This window comes from Urocampus carinirostris, chromosome 12, assembly GCF_059441175.1.
Source record: "Urocampus carinirostris isolate Australia breed hairy pipefish chromosome 12, RoL_Ucar_1.0, whole genome shotgun sequence".
Lineage (NCBI taxonomy): Eukaryota > Metazoa > Chordata > Actinopteri > Syngnathiformes > Syngnathidae > Urocampus > Urocampus carinirostris.
Genome location: NC_142360.1, coordinates 40,874,173 through 40,896,265, shown reverse-complemented (window position 1 = coordinate 40,896,265; position 22,093 = coordinate 40,874,173). Strand labels below are relative to the sequence as shown.

Sequence of the window (22,093 nt, the reverse complement as noted above, 5' to 3'; positions counted from 1 at the left end):
TGTTCTGCTGTCCATCATGGATCTCATTCTTCCGCAGAAGCGACGTGACGTCACGTGCAAAAGGTCGAACAAGGCGGTTATTCCCAACAATATTTTTCTGTTTTCTTCTTCTGTTTTTTTATGTTATGTGTTTTTATTTGTGGTTGTTGAAAAGAAAGAAAGAATCACAATAAAATGGAAGTTACAAAAAACAAATGGCGCCTTTGAATGTTTATGTAATACTACTTTGAACCACACGGGAGCAGTAAAAACTTCCGGTTCGCTTCGTGTTACCGGCGTGACCTGAAGCGTCCTCCAAAGAAACCAGACGATTCGCGTTGTATTTACATTAAAAATACAAATATGCTCCTTGAAGACAAAATTATCATGGACGGGGAACCAGACGATGTAAGTAAATGTTTTTTCTTTAATATTTAATCGAATGTGTTATGTTAGGTGAAGCTAGCTTGAGGCTAAGCTTAAGATGTGCTAAGCTAGCTTCATCTTTTCCTTTCGTCCACCTTAAAGTGTATTCGTTTATCTATTTATGAGGGTACAACCGTAATAACTTATCTTTTATTGATTAAAAACAACGATGTAAATATCAAGTGTCAACAAGATGATAAGGAAAGGACGCCAAGTACAGGAATAGTGAACTGAACAATATTAGCTTGAAATTCTTCTTTTCGTGTCACATTAAATAAAATTGGAATCTTGACAAACATTTCTTTCTCACACTCTCTCTTTCTGTCTCTCTCTCTATGTCCCTATTTCTTCGTTCTGACTCTGTCTATCTGTGACTATTTCTATTCATTCTCTCCTTCTTTCTCTCCATCACCATCTCTCCATTTCTTCTCTTCCTTTTTTCATCTTTCTCTTTTTCCTTCTTTGTTGTCCTCTCTTTCTTTCTCAATTCCTCTCTCTTTCTCTCTGTCTATCTGTCTCTCTATTTCTTTTCATTCTCTCATTCTTTCTCTCCATCACCATCTCTCCATTTCTTCTTCCTTTTTTCCTCTTTCTCTCTGTCCTTCTTTCTCTGTTTCCCTCTCTTATTTCTTTCTCAATTTCTCTCTCTTTCTCTCTCTCTGTCTATCTGCCTCTCCATTTCTTTTCATTCTCTCATTTCTCTCCATCACCATCTCTCAATTTCTTCTCTTCCTTTTTTCATCTTTCTCTTTTTCCTTCTTTGTTGTCCTCTCTCTTTCTTTCTCAATTTCTCTCTCTTTCTCTCTGTCTATCTTTCTCTCTATTTCTTTTCATTCTCTCATTCTTTCTCTCATCACCATCTCTCCATTTCTTCTTCCCTTTTTTCTCTTTCTCTCTATTTCCTTCTTTCTCTGTTTCCCTCTATTTCTTTCTCAATTTCTCTCTCTTTCTCTCTCTCTCTGTCTATCTGTCCCTCTATTTCGTTTCATTCTCTCATTTCTCTCCATCACCATCTCTCAATTTCTTCTCTTCCCTTTTTTCCCTCTTTTTCTTCTTTCTCGGTTTCCCTCTATTTCTTTGTCAATTTCTCTCTCTCTCTGTCTGTCTATTTATTTTCCTTCTCTCATTATTTCTCTCCCTCACTTTTTCCTTTTTTCTCTGTTTTTCTTTCTCTCCCTTCTCCCTCTCAGTCTCTCTTCTTTATCTCTCTCTTCCTCCTTTCTCTCATTCCTTTTCAATTCTCTTTCCATCTCTTTCTCACTTTCTCTGTCCGTCTTTTTCACTCTTTCATTGTCTCTCTATATTTTTATCCTCCTTTCTTTCTATTTTCTACTCTCTCTTACTTTAACTCTTCATTTTGTTCTCTTTTGCCCACTTTCTTGCTCTGTCTGTCTTTTTCTCTCTGGCCCCTGCCCCTTTCTCTTTTTCTTCAATCTCCTAGTCCGGCCCCCGAGCTGAAACGAGTTTTGATCCTGTGCAATCTACTCCCAATAATATTTGTGAATTTTCGTTATTTATTGACATCAACTTGACTGAAAACGATGCAGGAAGCTCACTCATGTTCTGCACGGATGCTTGAAATCCTTGAATTTGAATGTTGCGTTTTCAAGATATTAAAAGGGGCTTGAATTTTAGGTGGAGTGCTTGTAAATGCTTGAAATTGTTGCCATCCTTCTTAGATAAGGTGCTAGGGTTAGAAGCCATGTTTTGGGCTTGAAATAAGGGTTTTAAACGTATTTGATGGTTTCACTAGGGTGGGAAATCAAGGTTTAAGCTCCTTATTATGATATAAAACTGAATATAGGGTTACAAAATAGATATAGAGCAATGGTTACGAAGTTAAGGCTAGGAATCGGGGTTTAAGATATGTCAGGGTTAGGGTTGTTAAGCATGTTAGGGTTGTGAACTGAATGTAGGGTTCTAAATTAGATTTAGAGCAAGGGTAACGATTTGAAACGGGGTTAGATATAGAGCTAGGGTGAGGAGCGACGGCAAGTTAGGGTTTTAAACCCTTTTTAGGGCTCCAAAATAAGGTTGGGGCTGGAGTTGGGGTTTGAAACGAAGGTTTTGCTCATTATTCTTTGAACCGGCGCTGGATTTCTTCAATTATTCAGAATAAAATAGAATAGAATAGAATATACCGTTATTGTCATTGTTACAAAATGGGTTAACATATTGTGACAACGAAATTGGGCATGACACTCCAGTTTCACACATTCACAGTGAGGTAAAAAAAACAAGAAATAAACATAGAAGATAAGGTTATAAAACAAGGAGGATTTCAGATCTATTTGTGGCTCTGCAACATACACGATCCCCACAATTCCTTCTTTTGATGGTACTGGAGAAATTGAACAAAAATGCTTAAAAGTGCTTGAATTCGGTGATCCAAAAGGCGACGAACTAGATTACAGGTCGCCAACTTTTTAGAAACTGAGAGTTACCTTTTTGTTACTGATTAGTGCGAAGAGTTACCAATTAGGTATGCATTTCTAAAATGGCAATTTGTATTAGTACTGTTTTATTATTGTTATGTTACTATTGATAGGCTGAGTCAACGGCTTTGCTTAAAGGCACTGACTGAATAACATATATGACAAATTGGCTTGATAGAGAAATGGAAGAATTGATTGTGTATTCAAAGACACTGACTGTGTCACTGACTGCTCATGCAAGTTCGTAATAACCTTTACTAGAAAATCGCAATGACCCATCACTGCCTTTTACTACCCTGATCACCTGTTTTTTTTTTTCAGGAGGAAGAAGAAGAGGCTGAAGATTTGGTGGTATGCAAGACCGGCGATATTGGCGGAAAATGAGACTAGAGCTGTACACAACGAGTGGAATTTTACAATAATTATTAGTATTATTAGTACGGAGGGGAGACCGATAACCGATATTTGGAGCCGATATTCATTTGCTGTAAAAGCTCAAAAATTGGCAAAACACCTTTTTAATAATGCAAAAAAAGGAACGAGGAATATTTGTTATAATGTCAAATAAAACTTGCAGTAAGGAAATTGAACTAACTTTCCCAATCTTTCACTAAAAAACAAACAGCGCAGGAAATGAAATCAGGCTTAGCGGCAACTCACGTAAAGGTACATAAAACCTTAAATAGCTCCTTGATTATGATTCTGTTTATTATTTACAATCAATAAATACAAATTTCAATACAACCCACATGACTTAAATGAACTTTAAACCAAAATTGCATCTGAATTTTAACTGTGAATTGAAAAGTGTGGGCTCTCCTCTTTTAGAGCCAAATTGACAAACATGTTATGGTAACAGCTAATCACTCATCTTCCCACTTGAGTGTGCTTTCTATGCTTTATCAATCACTTACACACACACTTGATTGATGGACTATCGTTATGATAAGAGCTAATATATCGGTCTGCACACGTTTTCCCACCACGGACACAGGCATGACGGGCAAGCTAGCTGAGCTGCCGCTTTAATGTTGTTTTTCCTGCTTCTGTGGCTCCGCCCTGGGTCGCTTATCCAATCGGAAGGCGTAGGGTGGGTAAGGAAGGAGAGAGAGTCTGGGCTGCAACCGAGACTGAATTATTAGCCTGGCGGATAAATGCAGATGTAGTCAGCCGTCAAATTTCCCAAATACCCGTGCTGGTAAACGTGCCCGATAACTAATAAGTGATAATAAGCGAGTGATAATTCTCACTTATTATCACTTAGGTGTCACCAGCTTTGGTCCTCAACTCCTGTTTAGGGTGTTTTGAATGTTTCTGCCCTCTGACACACCCGAATGATAGGATCATTTTAGCAGCAAAAAAACATCCAAAACAGGCTTCATAAGTGGCCCGCAAGGACAAAAGTTGGTGATCCAGTAATACTTCATTACAGGTTGATATTGTTGGAATAAGCCTGTGTGTAATTAAACGATTAATGTCCCAAGTGCTAGTCATAATAGTGTTCCTGCAGATCCTTAAAAAGCCTTCCAAGGCATTCAATTCATCATTAAATCCACTTTTTAAAAGTCTTAAAAATGTAAACACATTCGTAAGATTTATATTCGTTTGAAACTATATACTGAAGAGGGCAGCACGGTGGCGCAGTGGTTAGTGCGTGTGTGGCACAATTCTGAGGTCATGGGTTCAAATCCAGCTACCGGACTTCCTGTGCGGAGTTTGTATGTTCTCCCTGTGGGTTTCCTCCGGGCACTGCGGTTCAGGTCAGGTTGATTGGCCTAACCAAAATGTCCTAGGTGTGAATGAGTGAGTGGATTGTCTGTGTGCCCTGGGACTGGCTGGCAACCATTTTAGGGTTTCCCCTCCCCACTGGTAGCTGGCAACCAGTTCAGGGTTTCCCCTCCCCACTGGTAGCTGGGATGGGCTCCCGCCTCCCTGCAACCCTACTGAGGATAAGCGGATAGTGGGAGTTGGCAAGAGTCCAGAACACGCTCACATTCTCCTTTGCTCTTCCCAACCTGACACCACGAAACAGCAAGGGTTGAGGTTCTCTGCCATGCAACCCAACACCGGTTTACCCCCGCCGCATTATATGAGGTGATATCAGCCGTTTTCTTTTAAATATATAATTTCCTGATTTACTTTCGTGGCAACGTGGCGTGACAACGATAACAGAACTATCAAACCGATGATATGGTTTCGGTCAGACCTTACAAAGCAGACACTTGTCTTGGGTCTACATACAATACACCTAGCAATTTGGATGGAAACATTGACTTTGGACCATGCCCGAAAATGGTCCATTTCATGAGACATGAAGGTTTTTCTCCATGGCTTAAAGCGGTCATGTGTATGAGACACAATGTATTAAGTGCAAGCAATGGTAGTGTTTTTTTTTTTGTTCTATGTGTTTCTTTGTCAACTTCTTCTTAAATTTGATTTAAAAAGTCTTATATTGAACTTGCCTTAAGCTATAGAAACCTCATTAAACTCTATGAATGTTGATGTTAGATAAATGATCCAAGAGATATAACATTTCAAAGCATATCCATCCATCCAATATCTGCACTGCTCATCCTCAGTAGGGTTGCGGGGGTGCTGGAGCCCATCTCAGCTGTCTTCGGGCAGTGGGCAGGGGACATCCTCCACTGGCTGAGGGCACACAGGGACACACTAGCACACCTAGGGACAATTCGGACCGGCCAATCAACCTGACATGCATGTTTTTAGAAACCGGAGTGCCCGGAGGAAACCCACGCAAGCACGGGGAGAACATGCAAACTCCACACAGGAGGTTCGATCTCATGACCTCAGAACTGTGCCGCGCACGCGCTAACCACTGCGCCGCCTTGCTGCCCATTTCAAAGCATATTTGGTGTCAAAAGAGCAATTACCGGAACAAAACCCCCCATCAAATTTCTGTTTGCAGGACCCCCTGGAAAGCATGCGGGAGAAGTGTGCGGAGATCGAGCACTGCGTCCATACTCAGGCTCGCCTGGAGAAATGCGAAGGTCGCGTGAACGCTCGTTCCTCCACCACCGAAGAGTGTACCGAGGAGCTTTTCGATTTTCTCCACGCCCGAGACCACTGCGTAAGTTCAAAAGTCGGGGCTCACCTAGACACGAAATGTAGTCAACGCAAAATATAGGTTAGATAGATACTTGATTCATCCCCGTAGGGAAATTCACACTTCCAGCAGTATCCTTTTGTTGTTTATGAACAGATGAACAGGATGGCCTCGGGGTGCTTTGTTGTCGTTTAGCCACAGCGGAGTGGATGACGTCACACGATAGGCCAAAAGTTCAGCGTCCCTGCAGCAGATGGAAATCTTTGTGCCCAGGGTGACACCGCCTCGTGTTCACCTAGATAGCGAGTCCTCTTCCTCTCCGCTTCCCGCAGGCTTTTTTCTGTCTGCTCTAAAAGCGCTAAAGCCGGGTTGCTCCAGGTATCTCCACGTTAGCGTCTGGGATGCCAGGTTATTCATAAGCTACAGAAAATAAGAGTGTTTAAAGACTAGATTCAATCAGTTCAGCTGATGTCGCATATCTAATCTCAGTGGGCAAAGCATTCCACAGCACCAGGGCCTGAATGGAGAATGCTCTTGAACCAGCAGATTTCTTCTTGGCTCTTGGAATTTTTAGTAGACCAGCATTTTTGGAGTGAAAAGTCAAGTCTTTATTACTTGTTTGGCCCTTAATCACAAGGAGTCTCAGTGGGCTGCAGAGACTACCGACTATGACACCATCCCCTGATCTAAAACCTACATGAGGGCAAGAAAAAACTTAAGCATTAGGAAAATGAAGAAACCTGGACTTTTTCTTTCAAATTAGTCTGTTCTTCTGCCCATTTTATCTCCCTCTTTTGTTGGGCAGTCTCAGATAGGACTCTTTCTTTGCAACCCTTTAAGGCCAGCTTCCCGAAGTCGCCTTTTTACGGTAGATTTTGACACTGGAAGTATTTTAACTGAGCTGTTAGTTGAAGATCCCTTAATAGCAGGGTTTGTACAGGGGCTTGAAATCTTTGAAAATGCTTGGATTTTAATGTTGTGCTTTCAAGGTCAGGAAAAATGCTTGAATTTTTGGCGAAGTGCTCGAAAATGCTTTAAACTGTTGCCATTGCCTTGTGTCTTGGGAGTCTGACTCTAACGACCACGCAATTTTTGAAGAAAAATGAAAAAATAAAGTGCGTGAAAATGACAACGACACGCCTGCTTTAGGGGCTTGTCATTATGGCATTGTCATGTGAAGCGTCACTGACCCCTACTGGTCGTTTTTTAAAATCTCATCTCATTCTATTCTATTCTATTAGCTGCATTGCTTATCCTCAGTAGGGTCGCGGGGGTGCTGGAGCCCATCCCAGCAATCATCGGGCAGTGGGCAGGGGACACCCTGAACTGGTTGCCAGCCAATCGCTGGGTGTTTTTTTCAAATATACAATATTATTAATAGAAAACAAATTATTTAGTCATTAGTAATTACATGTTTTGCAGGGAATCCCAGAAAAACACATGAAATAGAAATTAAAATATTCACAACAGAGATTGAAGAGGTGGGGGGTCAGCCTGTAAGTACTCGGACTATACGCTTCACACTTCATCAAATTGGTGTTTATGGTTGTCGCACCAGAAAGACCCCTCATCCCAATGTTTACTGAAGATACGTCAACAAAGTCTGTTGAGACTTGGATGAATTGATTTGGCTGAGATGGTGTGAATCATGTGTGGCGGCAACCTGGTGAGGGGCACAAACATATGTTTTTGTCACGCCTACTGTCAGGCATGGTGTTGGGAATGTCATGGTTTGGAACTGCATGAGTGGAACTGAAGTTGAGGAGTTGCATTTCATCGAGGGAAACATGAACTCAAGCATATACTGTGAAATAATGGAGCAGAGAATGATCCCCTTCCCCACGGGGAAGTGTTCCAGCATGACAATGAGTCCAAACAGACCTCAAAGATTATCACAGCTTTTCTGAAGGGGCTAAGGGTAAAGGGGATGGACTGTCTCCGATCCAAACCCAAAAGAACATCTTTGTGGCATCCTTGGTGAAATCCATGGCCAGAAAGATGAAGGTCGTTCTGCAAAATCATATTGGTCACACAAATTATTGAACTTCAGGAACTTTCACTTCAGGGTGTACTCACTTTTGTACTCATGGCTATATTTTGAGTTTTTTGAAGGGGGAAATCAATTGACACCTCTATATAAGATTGACACATTTCAGTGTGTAAAAGCGACGTTCCTTCAGTGTTGTTCAAGTCAACATTATGATTAAATCTCTGCAGAAATGCGAGGGCTGAACTCACTTTTGTGACCGAGTGTATATCGCTGGCAGTGTTTTGTTTCGGATCGGTCGCTCTCACTGCCGCAACCCGGGTTGGATTCCTGTTGCTAGGTCTGCTTTGCCACCTTTGCAAGTCGTCTTTTTATTGGCTGTCACTTGAGAAGTTGCTGTTGCGCAGGAGATACTCTCTATTTCAGTTTGTTGGAAAAACGGGTCTGGCGACAACAGTCGACAATGGGACGGATTGATGTCGACTATTTCTATTGAGCCTTATTTCAATCAGGCCTGCGAGACAATGCTGAGAGAAGCACAAGAAAAAAAATAGTTGTAGTTTAAAATATCTCCACTTGATATTGCCAAAGCAACAGGGGCTCTTCTATTTCTCTCTCTCACTCCCATACTCTGTGTCCCTCTCCTTTTTTTTTCTTTCTCTCGAATTTTTTTTTTCTCTTACTCTTTGTTCCTCTCTCTTTTTCCATCTGTTTCTTTCTTCCTTTCTCACTCAATTGTACTCTCTCTTTCTATTGTGCTCTCTCTTTTCCTCTCTTTCTAGTCAAGTCATGATTATTTGTGACGCCTTTAATCACAAAGAGTCTCAAAGGGCTGCACAGGTTATTACACAGACTATTTTTTCAGACTATTATGACATCATCCCCTGATCTGGAACCAACATGAGGGCAAGGAAAAACTCAAAAACCTCAACATGAGGAAAATGAAGAAACCTTGAGAAGGGACCGCACATGTGGCATCCCCTTTTCAGGATTACCTGTAATCATTTACATTTGTTTTACTTCTTTCTCTTTCCATATGTTTTTCTCTCTTTCTCTTGAATCTACTGGTCTGGCCGCCGCAAAAGTTATTTTTCTAGCATGTGGCCCCCAAGCTAAAATAAGTGACACCCTTGATATAAAGTTTATTTAGCGTTTATTACATTAAATGGAAAAAAGTTCAATAACAAAGGAAATAAACATTTTATATCAACGCATTAACACTGAGGAGCGCAGGAAATAACAATGAAATGTACCGTAAATTCCAGACTATAGAGCGCACCTGATTATAAGCCGCACCCACCGCATTTTGGGGGGAAAACCGATTTTGTACATACACAAGCCGCACCTGTATATTAGCCGCAGGCACCCACTTTGAAAAAACGCAATACAAACACAAAATTAATCCATACCCGATACAGTTTAAAAACACAGCCGGCAAAATGAATGCAAAATGATACCGGTACTTAAGATTTAATGCAGACCTGCAGAGTCTGGGTGCCCGTCAAAAGTAATCCAAAGAAAAAGTGTATATTTCCAGAGGTAAGGGTGGGAAAAATATATATCCACTATTGTTGGCCTTGTCCACAAACACGTCTCACCTTTACTCCACTTCCCGCCCCTTCTTTCTCATTTGCTCGTACAAAACATATCAGAATAAGTTTCTAAAATAAATACATGACAAAAATATACAGTTGCAAATACATATTATACATGGTTACACATATTTACAAAGAAAGACGGTTCACCGAGAGAGTTTTCAAAGCTTTAATAATAATATTATAACTTTCATCCCGAACCGTGCCTGTGAAGGGTAGCAAAACGCTACTAGAAACACGCTCGCAACTCAGCAAACAGTTCTGTTAAATAAACATACCGTACTTGTAGTGAGCACGGTAAGCCGTTCTGATGTTCTTCCTTATAGCCGACGTCATCAATATCCTCTTCCTTTAGTCTGGGAAAGAGACTGTCATATAGACGTCGTCCCACGCTCCCTTACTCTAAAACACGCTCGCAAAGTGAAGTTTGCACGCGATAGCTCTGTTTCCTTCTATATCGGACTGCCCGATTGCGTTTAGCTTGAATGTTGCGTCATGTGCCTTTCTTTTTGCAATTTGCATGTTGAGGATATGTCTTTGCTCAATTAATTTGTGCACAAGCTAAAAAGTTGCAGTCTAACTCTTACCTTTTGTACTGGAGCGTTAGAAAAATGACATCAATTGGCCGCATCACTGAATAAGCCGCAGGGTTGAAAGTTTGGGAAAAAAGTAGCGGCTTATAGTCCGGAATTTACGGTATATAATTCTACAAAAGATAAAATGCAAAACAAGTTTAACCTTTTTATATGCTCAACACATTTCAAGTCAACAACACAGAATCCCCCCAAAATGCATATTGACCAATCATAAAGAAAAAATGGGGTTCTCGGAGGTACCCGGCTTTTGAACGGTGGGCAGCTGGCCCCCCTCTCTTTACTTCCAAGAGTCCACCTCAAAGACTCTGCACCCCTAAATGTCCAAACAAAGCATTTGTTTTACCTTTTTCCTCCAAAATACCAGGTGCCTTGTTACTCTTACTAGGTCTCAGGTGGGAATAGGGAGCAGGTGTGTTCAAAATCTGGTCACTGAAAATCCCAAGATGGCACACCATGGCAATGAACTCTCTGGGGAATTGTGGCACTGCATAAGGCTGTCAGTTTACAGTTGTGATTTTAGACGGGGACTTGATCTGAAAAGGCGTAAACAACTGAGAGAAAGCCGAAAACGGCATTAGGTTTGCTTAGGGGATCGTGCCGCTTTTAACTGTCAATAACGGTAACGGCAAAAAAATAATGAGTAACTGACAAAAAAGACCGATTGTCCATCGATTCTTTTATCCTGTTGTGGGTCACCACGGGGCAAAAAGCAGACTTTAACCCCGAACTGTTCACCAAGTGTCTCTCGAGACGGAAAATAATTCACATCGCGTCACGCGACGGGAACCGAACGTACCCTACCTGTAAAAGAATTGTCCGTGACTTCACCTTTTCCATTTTTTGTTTCCAGGTGGCGCACAAACTCTTCCATTCAGTAAAGTGAAGCTCCTCTGCCGATCGGCCGAAGAACAAGACGACTCTCGGCCCGTTTGAAATATTTATTGTATGTATATGAGTACGCTGAAGGTTCCATCTGTATAAAAGAGCAACCGGAAATCGTTATTAAAATGGAAAAATAATGACATTTCATGCGTGTCTTTTGATTTTGAATCCAGAAAAGTCACATTCCAGGTTTTGGGAAATAGGCTTATTGTAACCCGGTGAAACTGGCCTCCAATCCAAAGTCAATGGAATGCTGTCCTTAACCCGTTCGGAGAATAGGGTCTCTTTTGAAAGGTAAGACCCTGAAGTTTTGTCCCAAACTCAAATAATTACTGCAAGTGCTACCCATATTGAGTAATATGAAGGTGTTTTTATTCTCGTCCGATTTTACTTTTTGCAATTAAAGGATTTTATATATTTTGACTATAAAGGATTTTATACGATTGACTAATGCAATGAAGATTTTCACTGAGTGGGCTTTAGTTCAATGTACAAGGTCAGGGCAGGCTGTTCCAAACACATCATATTTTTTCTAGGAAATTTTGATAACAGGACTCTGACGGAGGACGGCAGGCGTTGTTTTGAGAAGCCAGCGGCAGCCTTTCCAGCAGCTCCGTGTTATTGCGCACTTTTTGTGATTTATGGTTTTACGTGTCTGCTTCTATCTTCTGTGTTTTTCGTCTCATTTCACAACTACACTTTGGATGACTTTCTATCCTATCGCACAAAAATGCGTTTATTCGAGGAATCGACTCCTTGCCCTGAAGAATTCTCGCGCCGGCGTGATGAGGGGGCCCTATCGTGGATGCAGAGCTGGAGATAGCTAAGCAGCTAGCAGCGTGATAAGCCCTCGATACTGTCCGTAATCATGGGAAATGTGAACTCTCTACCAAAAAAGACCGACGAACTGGCGTACAGGGAGTGCAGTTTACAGAAACGTGGCTCACGTCTAGCATCCCGAACGCTAACGTGGAGCTATCCGGAGCTAGCTCAGGAGGTAGAGCGCTCGTCTTGGGATCAAGGGATCCCAGTTTGAATCCCGGCTTGTCTGTGTCACATGTCGAAGTGTCCTTGGGTAAGACACTGAACCCCTAATACCCCCAATAAGCAGGTTAGCGCCTTACATGGCTGCAAGGCCGCTATTGGGAAATGTGGAGCACATTGTAAAGCGCTTTGGAAGGTCATTGACTTGAAAAGCGCTATATAAATGCAGATCATTTCATTTACCCGCCTTCAGCGGACAGAGACGCAAAAGCCTGCGGGAAGCGGAGAGGAGACGGACTCGCTATCTACGTGAACACGAGGCGGTGTAACCCTGGGCACAAAGATTTCCATCTGCTGCGGGGACGTTGAACTTTTGGCCTAGCGTGTGACCTCATCCACTCTGCTGTTGCTAAACTACAACACAGCACCCCGAGGCCATCCTGTTCATCTGTTAATAAACAACATAAGGATACTGCTGGAAGTGTGAATTTCCCTACGGGGATGAATAAGGGATCTAGATATAATCCAAACTCAAATAATCACTGCAAGTGCTCCCCATATTGAGTAATATGTAGGTGTTCTCATTCTCGTCCGACTTTTTGCAATCAAATGTCGGCAAATTGAGTTGTTTTTTTGTTGTTGTTGTACATTGAAGTGTTAAACTAACACATTCTAATCTTATTCGAAAATAACTGGGGAAAAAACATCGAAAATAGTAGGAGGCATCAAACGACGCCCTCTAGCGGGGGCCCTTGTATGGCAAGGATGTGCGCATGCGCAGACGTGACTATCCCGTCTCCATGCTAATAATTGACTTTTCTTTTGTAGAAGCGAGGCTTATAAAGTGACACCTTTATTCCGACACCATTTCGTCTTTCTCCGAGCTAAAAGCGGCGCGAAGAGAACGCTGTCCTCCTCTTTTCCTTCGAACTTAACGGAGCGACGAAAATGGAGGCGGTCAGGCAGTTGTTCCCGTGGCCGGAGCTGGACGAGCGCTCGGTGTCCGCCTTCCTCGCCGCCGCCGCCGCTTGCCTCGCCGGGGCTCTGGCGCTCCGCTTTGCCCGCTTCGTCGACGGCCGTCTGGAGGCCAGAAAGAAGAGCGAAAAAGCCAGAAAGTTGAGGGAAAAGAACTTGGGCGAAGCGCAAGAGGCTCTGCTCAACTATAAGAAGATGGTGAGTGGAAAGGCGATGCGGTCGACCCTCGTTTATCGCGGGGGATACGTACCGTGAAGGACCGTAATGTCCATCATTATCCATCCATCCATTAGCTGCACCGCTTATCATCAGTAGGGTCGCCGGGGTGCTGGAGCCCATGCCAGCCATCTTCGGGAAGTGGGAAGGGGACATCCTGCAATGGCAGGGCACACAGGGACAGACAACTCGATCATTCCCTCTTAGGGACAATTTGGACCGGCCAATTCACCTGAAATATTTTTGAAATGTGGGAGGAAACCGGAGTGCCCGGAGGAAACCCACGCAAGCACGGGGAGAACATGCCTGATCTCAGGAGGCTCGATCTCATGACCTCAGAACTGTGCCGCACACGCGCTAACCACTGCGCCGCCGTGCTGCCCCAACGTAAATATGTACGCGAAAAATCAAAATTTGCTAACGTTTTAGTGTTGTAAACTGGTCGTCTGGAAATGACTTTTTTAAACGCCTTAACATACCTTTGGAAAAATGTGTAAAATACAATGTTAAGTTTTGATGGGGAGAACATACAAACTCCGCACAGGAAGTCTGGTAGCTGGATTTGAACCCATGAACTGTGCCACACACGCGCTAACCACTGCGCCACCGTGTCGCCCATCCGTAAAGTTTTTTTTTTTTAAACAGTCATGACACAACGAAATAATAGAATAGAATATACCTTTGTTATCATTGTTCCAAAATGGGTTGAACATATTGTGACAACGAAATTGGACGTGGCACTCCAGTTTCACATTTAAACGTAAGGATTAAAAAAAACAATTTAAAAAGAAAATTTACACAAGAAAGTGTGGGCAAAAGATATTTACATCGGGTTGCATTATACTCTGACTAAAACACAGATTTTACAAGCTTATAAGAATTAGAATCATCTTTATTGTTATCGAAATCAACCTTGTTAGGATTAGACATGGCATTCAGGGTAATCTATGTACTTTCAAGACTTTGAAGAGAAAAAAGACAAATAAATATTAGGATGAATAGGCAAAAAAACCAACAACATAGCGCCTAGAAAAAATGGTCCAAGTTATAAGAATATTAAGAAGAAGCCATGTAAGACGCTATCCTGCTTATTGGGGGTATTAGGGGTTCAGTGTCTTACCCAAGGACACTTCGACATGTAACACGGACGAGCCGGGATTCGAACTGGGATCCCTTGAACCCAAGACGAGCGCTCTACCTCCTGAGCTACTGCCGCCCCATCAATGATGGTAAAACTTTATGCACCAAATGATTTGGTAAATATCTGGCAAGGGACCCCTGAGAAACACATCAACTACAATAAATGTGTAAAACACAAATTAATTTGAGCTTTTTACATACTGAGCACATTTAAATTCGGACAACAACATAATGTGCCTGAAAATGCAAAACAATAAAGTAGAAATGAAAACTACTAACTCTTTAGTGCTATGAATACATTTCTTCCTCATGCCATGAGGCTCTTGAACTCCACCCGGGGAAGTAAAAGCCCACATGAGACCCCAACCCCACATTTGCATATTACCCTATTTTTATTACAGTGTAGCACTATTTAAATACTCTATATCAACACGTTATATTGGGTATTTCTGTATTCTACTTCTTTTATTTTATTATTTTATTTTTCAACACAAGGATACTGCTGGATGTGTGAATTTCCCAAAGGGGATGAATCAAGTTCCTACCTACCTACCTACCTATTCCCCTATTGGCTATGTGTCATCTGCAGCTAACTTTAGCTTTCTCTTATTGGTTATCCTCTTCCCGCATGATGGCGTGTCGGCTCCTCCCTTGGGCGTGCCAAGGTAGTTGTTTTGTGGCCAACAATCTCTGGTCGTCCTGCGTCAGCACACCCAGGCCTCCTGTTATCAGAAATGTCCTAGACAAAACATCTTCCACACAGCCGGCCTTGACCTTTTATTGTACATTGAACTAAAGCACAGTCAGTGAATATCTTTATCGCATCAAACTGAATACATGTAACTTGTAGTCAATCGTATAAAATCCTTTATAGTCAAATGTATGAAATCCTTTAAGCTAGCTATCATCCTACATTTTTAGCTATTTAGCAAGCTAGATACCTCGCTTTTTACATTTTTTTGCATGCAATCAAGCTAATATTTTCTTTTTCTGCTAGTTATCCCGCTAAATTTTGGCCTTCTTTCTAGCTAGCTAGCTTTGGTCTGGCTATTTAGATGTATTTCACTCTTAGCTAGCTAGCTCCTTTATAGTTCTTTACCTGAGTATGAATTTTACATTATTTTAATTTTTCATGTTTGGCAGTTGGATTCTATGTAAACCAAGTTACATATTTACCTTTTCCATATTTAGCTTAAAATATTCCCAATCCCACAAAATAAATAGCTGATGATATATTTGACTTATTCTTTGAGCTCTGTGCAGCCCTTTGAGACTTTTTGTGATAAAGGGCGTCACAAATAAATGACTTGACTACTTTCTTATTTATCTACCGTATTGAACTCCATTATCAGCCAACAGCTTTAAAGCCGTTTCCTGGAATTTCCTGTCCAAACATATGTGTCCTCATGATGTCGATAAGCTCCGACTTCATTATTCTACAACAGTTTTGAGTAGGTTTGGCGTAGCCAATTGTTAAAGCAGAACGGTTTACTGCACCAGATAGGAACAGCTCTAGATGGCCCAAATGATGTGCTAGCAGCAAGATTTCAGTCATCAAAGCCAACGATTGATTCCGTCTTGTTTTCCCCGCAGCATCCCCAAACGGATTCCTCGCTGATTCTCTCGTTGTCCCTGACGGAACTGCGCCAAAAACTGCAAGAAGGGCTGCTCTTACCAGAAGAGGTTTTTTATTCCTACCTGGAAAAGGTCCGGTATGCCGCCCCCACACTCTTTTTTTCGTTTTTTTGAACCCGAAGAGTCTGGATGGCGAGTGCCGTCGATTCCCCAAAAACAGTCTCCTATTTCGTAGCGGCACCGGGGATATACAATACAACTTTTACTTATATCTGTACATTCGAGGAAACTCTCGCACTTTCTGTCTCTCTCTTTCTCTCGCTCTGGCTCTCTTGCTTTCTCTTACTCTGGGTATCTCTCCTTTTATTTTCTCAATTTTTTTCTCTGCCTCTTCTTTCTTTTTCTCTCACTCACTCTCTTTCATTTCTCTCTTTGTTTCTCTCACTTTTCTTTCTTGTATTCCTTTATTTATCTCTCATTTCTTTCTCTCTTTTTTCTCCTTTTCATTCTCCCTTTCTATGTATTTCTCTCTCTTCTTTGCTCTTTCTTTTTTTCTCTCCACTTTTCTATCCCTCTTTATCTTTCACACATTTTTTTATTTCTCTCTGGTTTTTAAGTTTCTCTTTCGCTCTTTCCTTCTTTTATCTCACTATCTCTCTCACTTTCTCATTCTCTTTTTCTTTCTTTCTCTCTCTCTCTCTCTTATCTCACTCCTTTTCTCTCTCTTTCTGTCTGTGATTTTCTCTTCCTTCATTAGTTGGAGCTTTCTCTTTTTCTCACTTTCTTTCTCTTTATTTTGTTTTTTTGTTTCTGTCCTTTTCTCTTTCTTTCTCTCTCTCATTTTTTCACCCTTTCTCCTTCTATTGCTCTCTCTTTTTCAATTGTGCTCTTTCTATTTCTCTCATTCTTCTGCCTTTTTCTGTCCCCTACCCTCTATATTTCTTCCTCAGTCTGCCTTGATCCCTCTATCTTTTTCTCTCTCTTTTTCTAGCATGAGGCGCTCGTTGACTCTCGAGTTGTTTCTGTGTGCTATTTCAATCGGCTCGATGATCTGAACCCTTTGCGAGTGATACATGTGCCAAACAAACACAGAAACCAGGAAGTGGGCAAATGCTTTTTTTTTACGGCAGATTCATTATTGCTAGTAAAAGGAGAAAGAGAGAAAGCAACAGAGAGAGAGAGAAAGGGGAGAAAGAAAGAGATAAATAGAGAGAAGGAGAAGAAAGGGAAAAGAGAAAGACAACTAAAGGAAGGAGATAGAAATAGAAAGAAATGGAAAAAGAAACAGAAAGCAGAAGAAAGTATAGAAAAAAAAAATTGGAGCAAGAAAAAAAGAGAAGTAAGAATAGGGTTAAATAGACTTAGACGAAGAATGAAAGAGAAACAGAATAAAAAGGATAGAGACTGTAAAAATCGAGAGTGAGAGAGAAATAGAGGTGGTAAGAAAGAAGCAAAAAGAGTAAGTAAGAAAGAGAGAGATAAGAAGCGCAAAACAGTGAGTGAGAGTGACAGAGAGAGAATGAGAGAGATAATGAGAGAGAGAGAGAGAAATAGAGGTGGTAAGAAATGAAAAAGACTAAGTTAGAGAGGGAGAGGTAAGAAGCACAAAACAGTGAGTGAGAGAGTGAGAGAGAGAGAGAGAGAGGTGGTAAGAAAGAAATGAAAAAGACTAAGTAAGAGAGGGAGAGGTAAGAAGCGCAAAACAGTGAGTGAGAGAGAGAGACAGAGAGAGAGAGAGAGAGAGAGAGAGAGGGAGGGGTGGTAAGAAAGAAATGAAAAAGGCTAAGTAAGAGGGAGAGGTAAGAAGCACAAAACAGTGAGTGAGAGAGATAATGAGAGAGAGAGAGAGAGAGGGGTGGTAAGAAAGAAATGAAAAAGACTAAGTAAGAGAGGGAGAGATAAGAAGCGCAAAGCAGTGAGTGAGAGAGTTAATGAGAGAAAGAGAGAGAGAGATAAATAGAGGTGGTAAGAAATAAACAAAAAAGACTAAGAGAGGGAGAGGTAAGAAGCACGAGAGAGAGAGAGAGAGAGAGAGAAGGGGGGTGGTAAGAAATAAATGAAAAAGACTAACTAAGAGAGGGAGAGGTAAGAAGCGCAAAACGGTGAGTGAGAGCGATAATTAGAGAAGGAGAGAGAGAGAGAGAAAGAAACAGTACAAAAAAGAAAGAATACAAGAAAAGAAATAGAGGTGGTAATAAAGAAACGAAAAAGAGTAAGCTGGAAAGAGAGGGATAAGAAGCGCAAAACAGTGAGTGAGAGAGAGATAATGAGAAAGAGAGAGAGAGACAGAAATAGAGGTGGTAAGAAAGAAAGAGAGAGAAGTAGGGATAAAAAAACTAAGAAAAATCATCCGACTAGAAGATCCTATTACGGCCACCTAAGCTGCCCTCGGGCGGCAGTTTGGAGACCCCCGATGATGTCATCCGACAACTGTTTCCAGGCTATCCTGGTGGACAAAGATGTGAACTGCTGCGCCACCTTCCTGTCGGAGAGTTTGGAGCAGGTGAAGAGGCCCCGCCCCTTCCGGCCGGGACCCTTGTACGGCCTTCCCGTCAGCATCAAGGATTGCCTCGCCTACAAGGTAAACTCCCGGTCGGGACGCCTGCTCGATATCCGGGCAACCTCGGGGTGTCCGGCTCCAAAACGAGCAAAGGGGTCGTCGTTACCGTCTTGCTCGCCCGTCTCGCTCTAGGACACGGGTGTCGAACGGGCGGCCCGCGGGCCGGATCAGGCCCGCTAAGGGATTGAATCTGGCCCACCAGACAACACTCAGAGAAGCGCAAGAGAAAAAAAAGAATATGTCGACTTGATGTTGCCAAAGCCAGGTGCCTCAAACAAAGACACTGTACTTGGATTTATTTCTCTCTCTCTCTCTTTCTTTTCCACCCCTTTTCCCCCACTCTCTCTTTCACTCTCTGTGTCTCTCTTTTTCTCTTCCTTTGTTGCTCTTTGTCTCTTTCTCTCTCTTTTAACCTCTTTTGCTCTAACTTCCTTTTTTACTTTTCTCTCTTCCTACCCTTCGTGCTTTCTTTTCTCTTTCCTCTCCTTCTGTCTTTCTATTTCTCTTTGGAATTCTTTCTTCCTCTCCCTTTCTTTTTCTCCTCTCTCATGACTTTTTATCTTTTGTTTCTCGCGCTCTCTCCCTCTCTCTTTTTATTTGTCCGGCCCTCTCTCCTTTTCCCTCCCTCTTTCTCTTATTTCTTTATCTCCCTTTTTCTTTCTCTTGAATCTACTTGTCTGGCCCCCGACAGAATGTTTGTTCTATCGTGTGGCCCCCCGAGTTAAAATGAGTTTGACACCCCTGCTTTAGGAAGTTGTCATGGGGTTGTCACCGCCCCCTAGCGGTCACGAATGAGAAGACAACTCTATTTAGAAAAACGGCTCACTGCCAGCTCCTCTGATTATTAGTTTTTTTTAGTGATATATTATCAATAATAGTAAAACATGATGCATTCAGTCATTGGTAAAAAAAAAGACTTTCTTGTCAATCACTTTCAATACGACTCGCAAGAAAACACTGGGAGAAGCGCAAGAGAAAAATGAGCTGCACTTTAAAATAGGACCACTTGATATGTCACACAGACTAGGCAGCAGTAGTCGTATTTCTCTCTCTCTCGCTCTTTCTTTTTCCCCCTCACTGACTGGGCTTTTTCACTCTTTCTTTTTCTCTCCATTTTCTCTCTCCCATTCTCTACCTTTATTCTGTTTCTTTCTCACCCTCTCTCTCTTTTCTCCTTTTGTTTTTCTTTCTTTTTTCTCTTTCTCCTACACTCGTTCCTTCTTTTTTCTCTCTTTCTCCCTTGAATCATTATTTGTCATTCTTTTCTCTCATTCTTTTGATCTTTCTCTCACTCTTTCTCATTTTCTTTCCCTCTTTCTTCTTCTGTCCCTTTCTTTCCCTCTCCTTTTTCCTCCGTCTCTCTCTTTTGTGCTCTCTCTATTGTGCTCTTTTTTTCTCTCACTCTTTCTCCCCTTTTCTGTAGCTCTTACATTTTCACTCTCTCTCTCTCGCACTCTTTCTTTTTGCCCTCACTAACTGGTCTCTTTCACTCTTTCTTTTTCTCTCCATTTTCTTTTTCTCTCATTCTCTCCCTTTCTTCTGTTTCTTTCTCACCCTCTCTCTCTTTTCTCTTTTTGTGTTTCTTTCTTTTTTTTCTATCTCCTATACTTGTTCCTTCTTTTTTCTCTCTTCCTCACTTCCTTTGTATCTCTCTTTATCTGTCATTCTTTTCTCTCATTCTTTTGATCTTTCTCTCCCTTTTTCTCATTTTTTTCCCTCCATCTCTCTTTTGTGCTCTCTATATTGTGCTCTTTTTTTCTCTCTCACTCTTTCTCCCCTTTTCTCTAGCTCTTACATTTTCACTCTCTCTCTCTTACTCCGTCTCCGTCGTTCTCCCTCTCTCTTTCTCTTAAAGTCCGGCCCCTGTGAGATTTATTTTTCCTAGCATGTGGCCTCTGAGCAGCTTAAATGACTTTGACGCCCCTGTTTTTGTTAAAAGCCTAGCTGCAGGAATTTTCACCAGCCACAGGCTCTTGATGCCAGACTTGGGGAGACCGGAGAGCAGGGCATCACAGTAACAGAGACGGGAGGTCACAAAGGAACAAATTCTAATCCCCGCATCAGACTGGGACAACACAGGGCGAATGTTACCAAGATGGAGTAAAGCTACTGTTTCTAAAACATCCAAATCTGTATTTGTAAGTAGTTTTCGAAAGATTGATTGTAATTATTAACAAACTACGTTTTATTTGCCGACTACAATGAGTTTATGAGCACATACCTCCGTTGGAACTCGGCAAGATGAAGTCCAATTGGACGCTGACCTTTTTAGTGAGCGAGAGTTTTATAAAGCGTAACAGCCATCAAAGTGATGACAACAGTCAAGTTACTCATTGACAGATTGCTTTGAAATCTCTTTGTAGCCAAAATGAATCCGTTATCGCCTTATCTATCGTAAATTCCGGACTACCGGGCGCACCCGGTTAAAAGCGGCGAATTTAAGGAAGAAACTCGACGCGCCGGATTTGAAGACGCAGGCTTAATAAAAAATGGATTTGTTTACGTCCATTTCCCAAAAATCCCTGGGGAAATGTCTAGCACGCTAAAGTAACACGCGAAAAAGACACGCGTCGCTGTCCATCTCAGTCAACTAGCACAGCAGTCAAAATGAATGAAGACTGGCATTGGCCTATATGACGAAAAACCTACTCAAAACTGTAGCAGGATAATGAAGTCGGAGCTTATCGACATAATGAGGACACATTCGTTTAGACAGGAAATTCCAGGCTTGTTTCTCCAGATTTTAAATGTCAGCGATTAAATTACTTGTATTAAGTTAGTAACTATGGGACAGCACCCTCCACCTTTGCTATTTCTCCCCCTGCTGGTAAACAATCATAAAACTGCTCATCTGAGTCCACGAAAAACTTATAATAGCGTTCTGTTTTGCGATGTCATAAACAGGATGAAACAATGTACATCGAATACTATGTTGGAATGCGATCGTTCAAAGTGATGATTAGTCGGACGCGGCACTGGGCGTGAATCGAAACGAAGGACCTTCCAGGTTGCCTTGACAATCATTTGAGTCGCGTTGATTTTTATAGCCCTTAATCACAAAATGTCTCCCATTTTTAAGCTCTCTCATCCCTCGCACTCATGACAAAGTGATAGAGAGGAGACCAAGTAGTGATACTACATAAAAACATTATTCACGCACTAGATACTCACAAAGGATAACGGCTTCAGTTTTCCGCTCGATAATTTGTCTCCTGCTGCCACGCTAACATTTTCGATCAACCGACACTAATTGATTCCAAGCATTTTTTTTTCATTTTCCTTACGCTGAGGTTTTGGAGTTTTCCCTTGCCCTGATGAAGGTTTTAGATCGGGGGATTGTGTCATGGTGGTCTATGCTGCCCTTTGAGATATTTTGTGATGAAGAGTGTCTCAAATAAGCAGGACTTGACTTACAGTGGCTTGCGAAACTATTCGGCCCCCTGGAACTTTTTCCACATTTCGGACTTCAAACATTGAGATATAAAAGTGGAATTTCTTGCAAGCGTCAACAATAAGTGGGACACAATCAAGAAGCGGAACACACTTTATTGGATATTTTCATCTTTTGTAGCAAATAAAAAACGAAAAAAGTGCAAAATGATTTATCTCCTTTACTTTCAGTGCAGCAAACTCTGTCCAGAAGTTCAGTGAGGATCTCTGAATGATTCAATGTTGATCT

The 22,093-nt window shown here is 41.7% G+C and overlaps 2 protein-coding genes across 3 annotated transcripts in view; both read left to right on the top strand.

Annotated features, from left to right (window-relative positions):
- The first annotated feature begins 244 nt into the window (after window positions 1-244).
- Window positions 245-11,106, top strand: LOC148356040 (cytochrome b-c1 complex subunit 6, mitochondrial-like). 2 transcript variants are annotated; one of them, XM_088349808.1, is made up of 4 exons: window positions 245-387; window positions 3,162-3,191; window positions 5,767-5,928; window positions 6,061-6,198. In XM_088349808.1, exons 1-4 carry the CDS (start codon window positions 343-345, stop codon window positions 6,097-6,099), a joined length of 276 nt encoding a protein of 91 aa, XP_088205934.1. In that variant the 5' UTR covers window positions 245-342; the 3' UTR covers window positions 6,100-6,198. The 2 variants fall into 2 exon arrangements, with proteins under 2 accessions (XP_088205934.1, XP_088205935.1); XM_088349809.1 differs by lacking the exon at window positions 6,061-6,198 and adding an exon at window positions 10,933-11,106 and having other exon boundaries at window positions 249-387.
- A 1,639-nt stretch (window positions 11,107-12,745) lies between these two features.
- Window positions 12,746-22,093, top strand: part of faah (fatty acid amide hydrolase) — a 29,666-nt gene continuing 20,318 nt past the window's right edge. The window contains exons 1-3 of the mRNA XM_088350309.1: window positions 12,746-13,121; window positions 15,873-15,986; window positions 18,295-18,435. Of these exons, the coding sequence (XP_088206435.1) occupies window positions 12,897-13,121; window positions 15,873-15,986; window positions 18,295-18,435 (480 nt within the window). The 5' untranslated portion in view covers window positions 12,746-12,896. The remainder of the gene's footprint in view (window positions 13,122-15,872; window positions 15,987-18,294; window positions 18,436-22,093) is intronic.

Coding starts and splice junctions, on each gene's coding strand:
- LOC148356040 (XM_088349808.1), top strand. CDS start 343: ATGCTCCTTGAAGACAAAATTATCATGGACGGGGAACCAGACGAT. Junction 388..3,161: donor TGGACGGGGAACCAGACGAT/GTAAGTAAATGT, acceptor TTTTTTTTTCAG/GAGGAAGAAGAAGAGGCTGA. Junction 5,929..6,060: donor TCCACGCCCGAGACCACTGC/GTAAGTTCAAAA, acceptor GTTTATGAACAG/ATGAACAGGATGGCCTCGGG.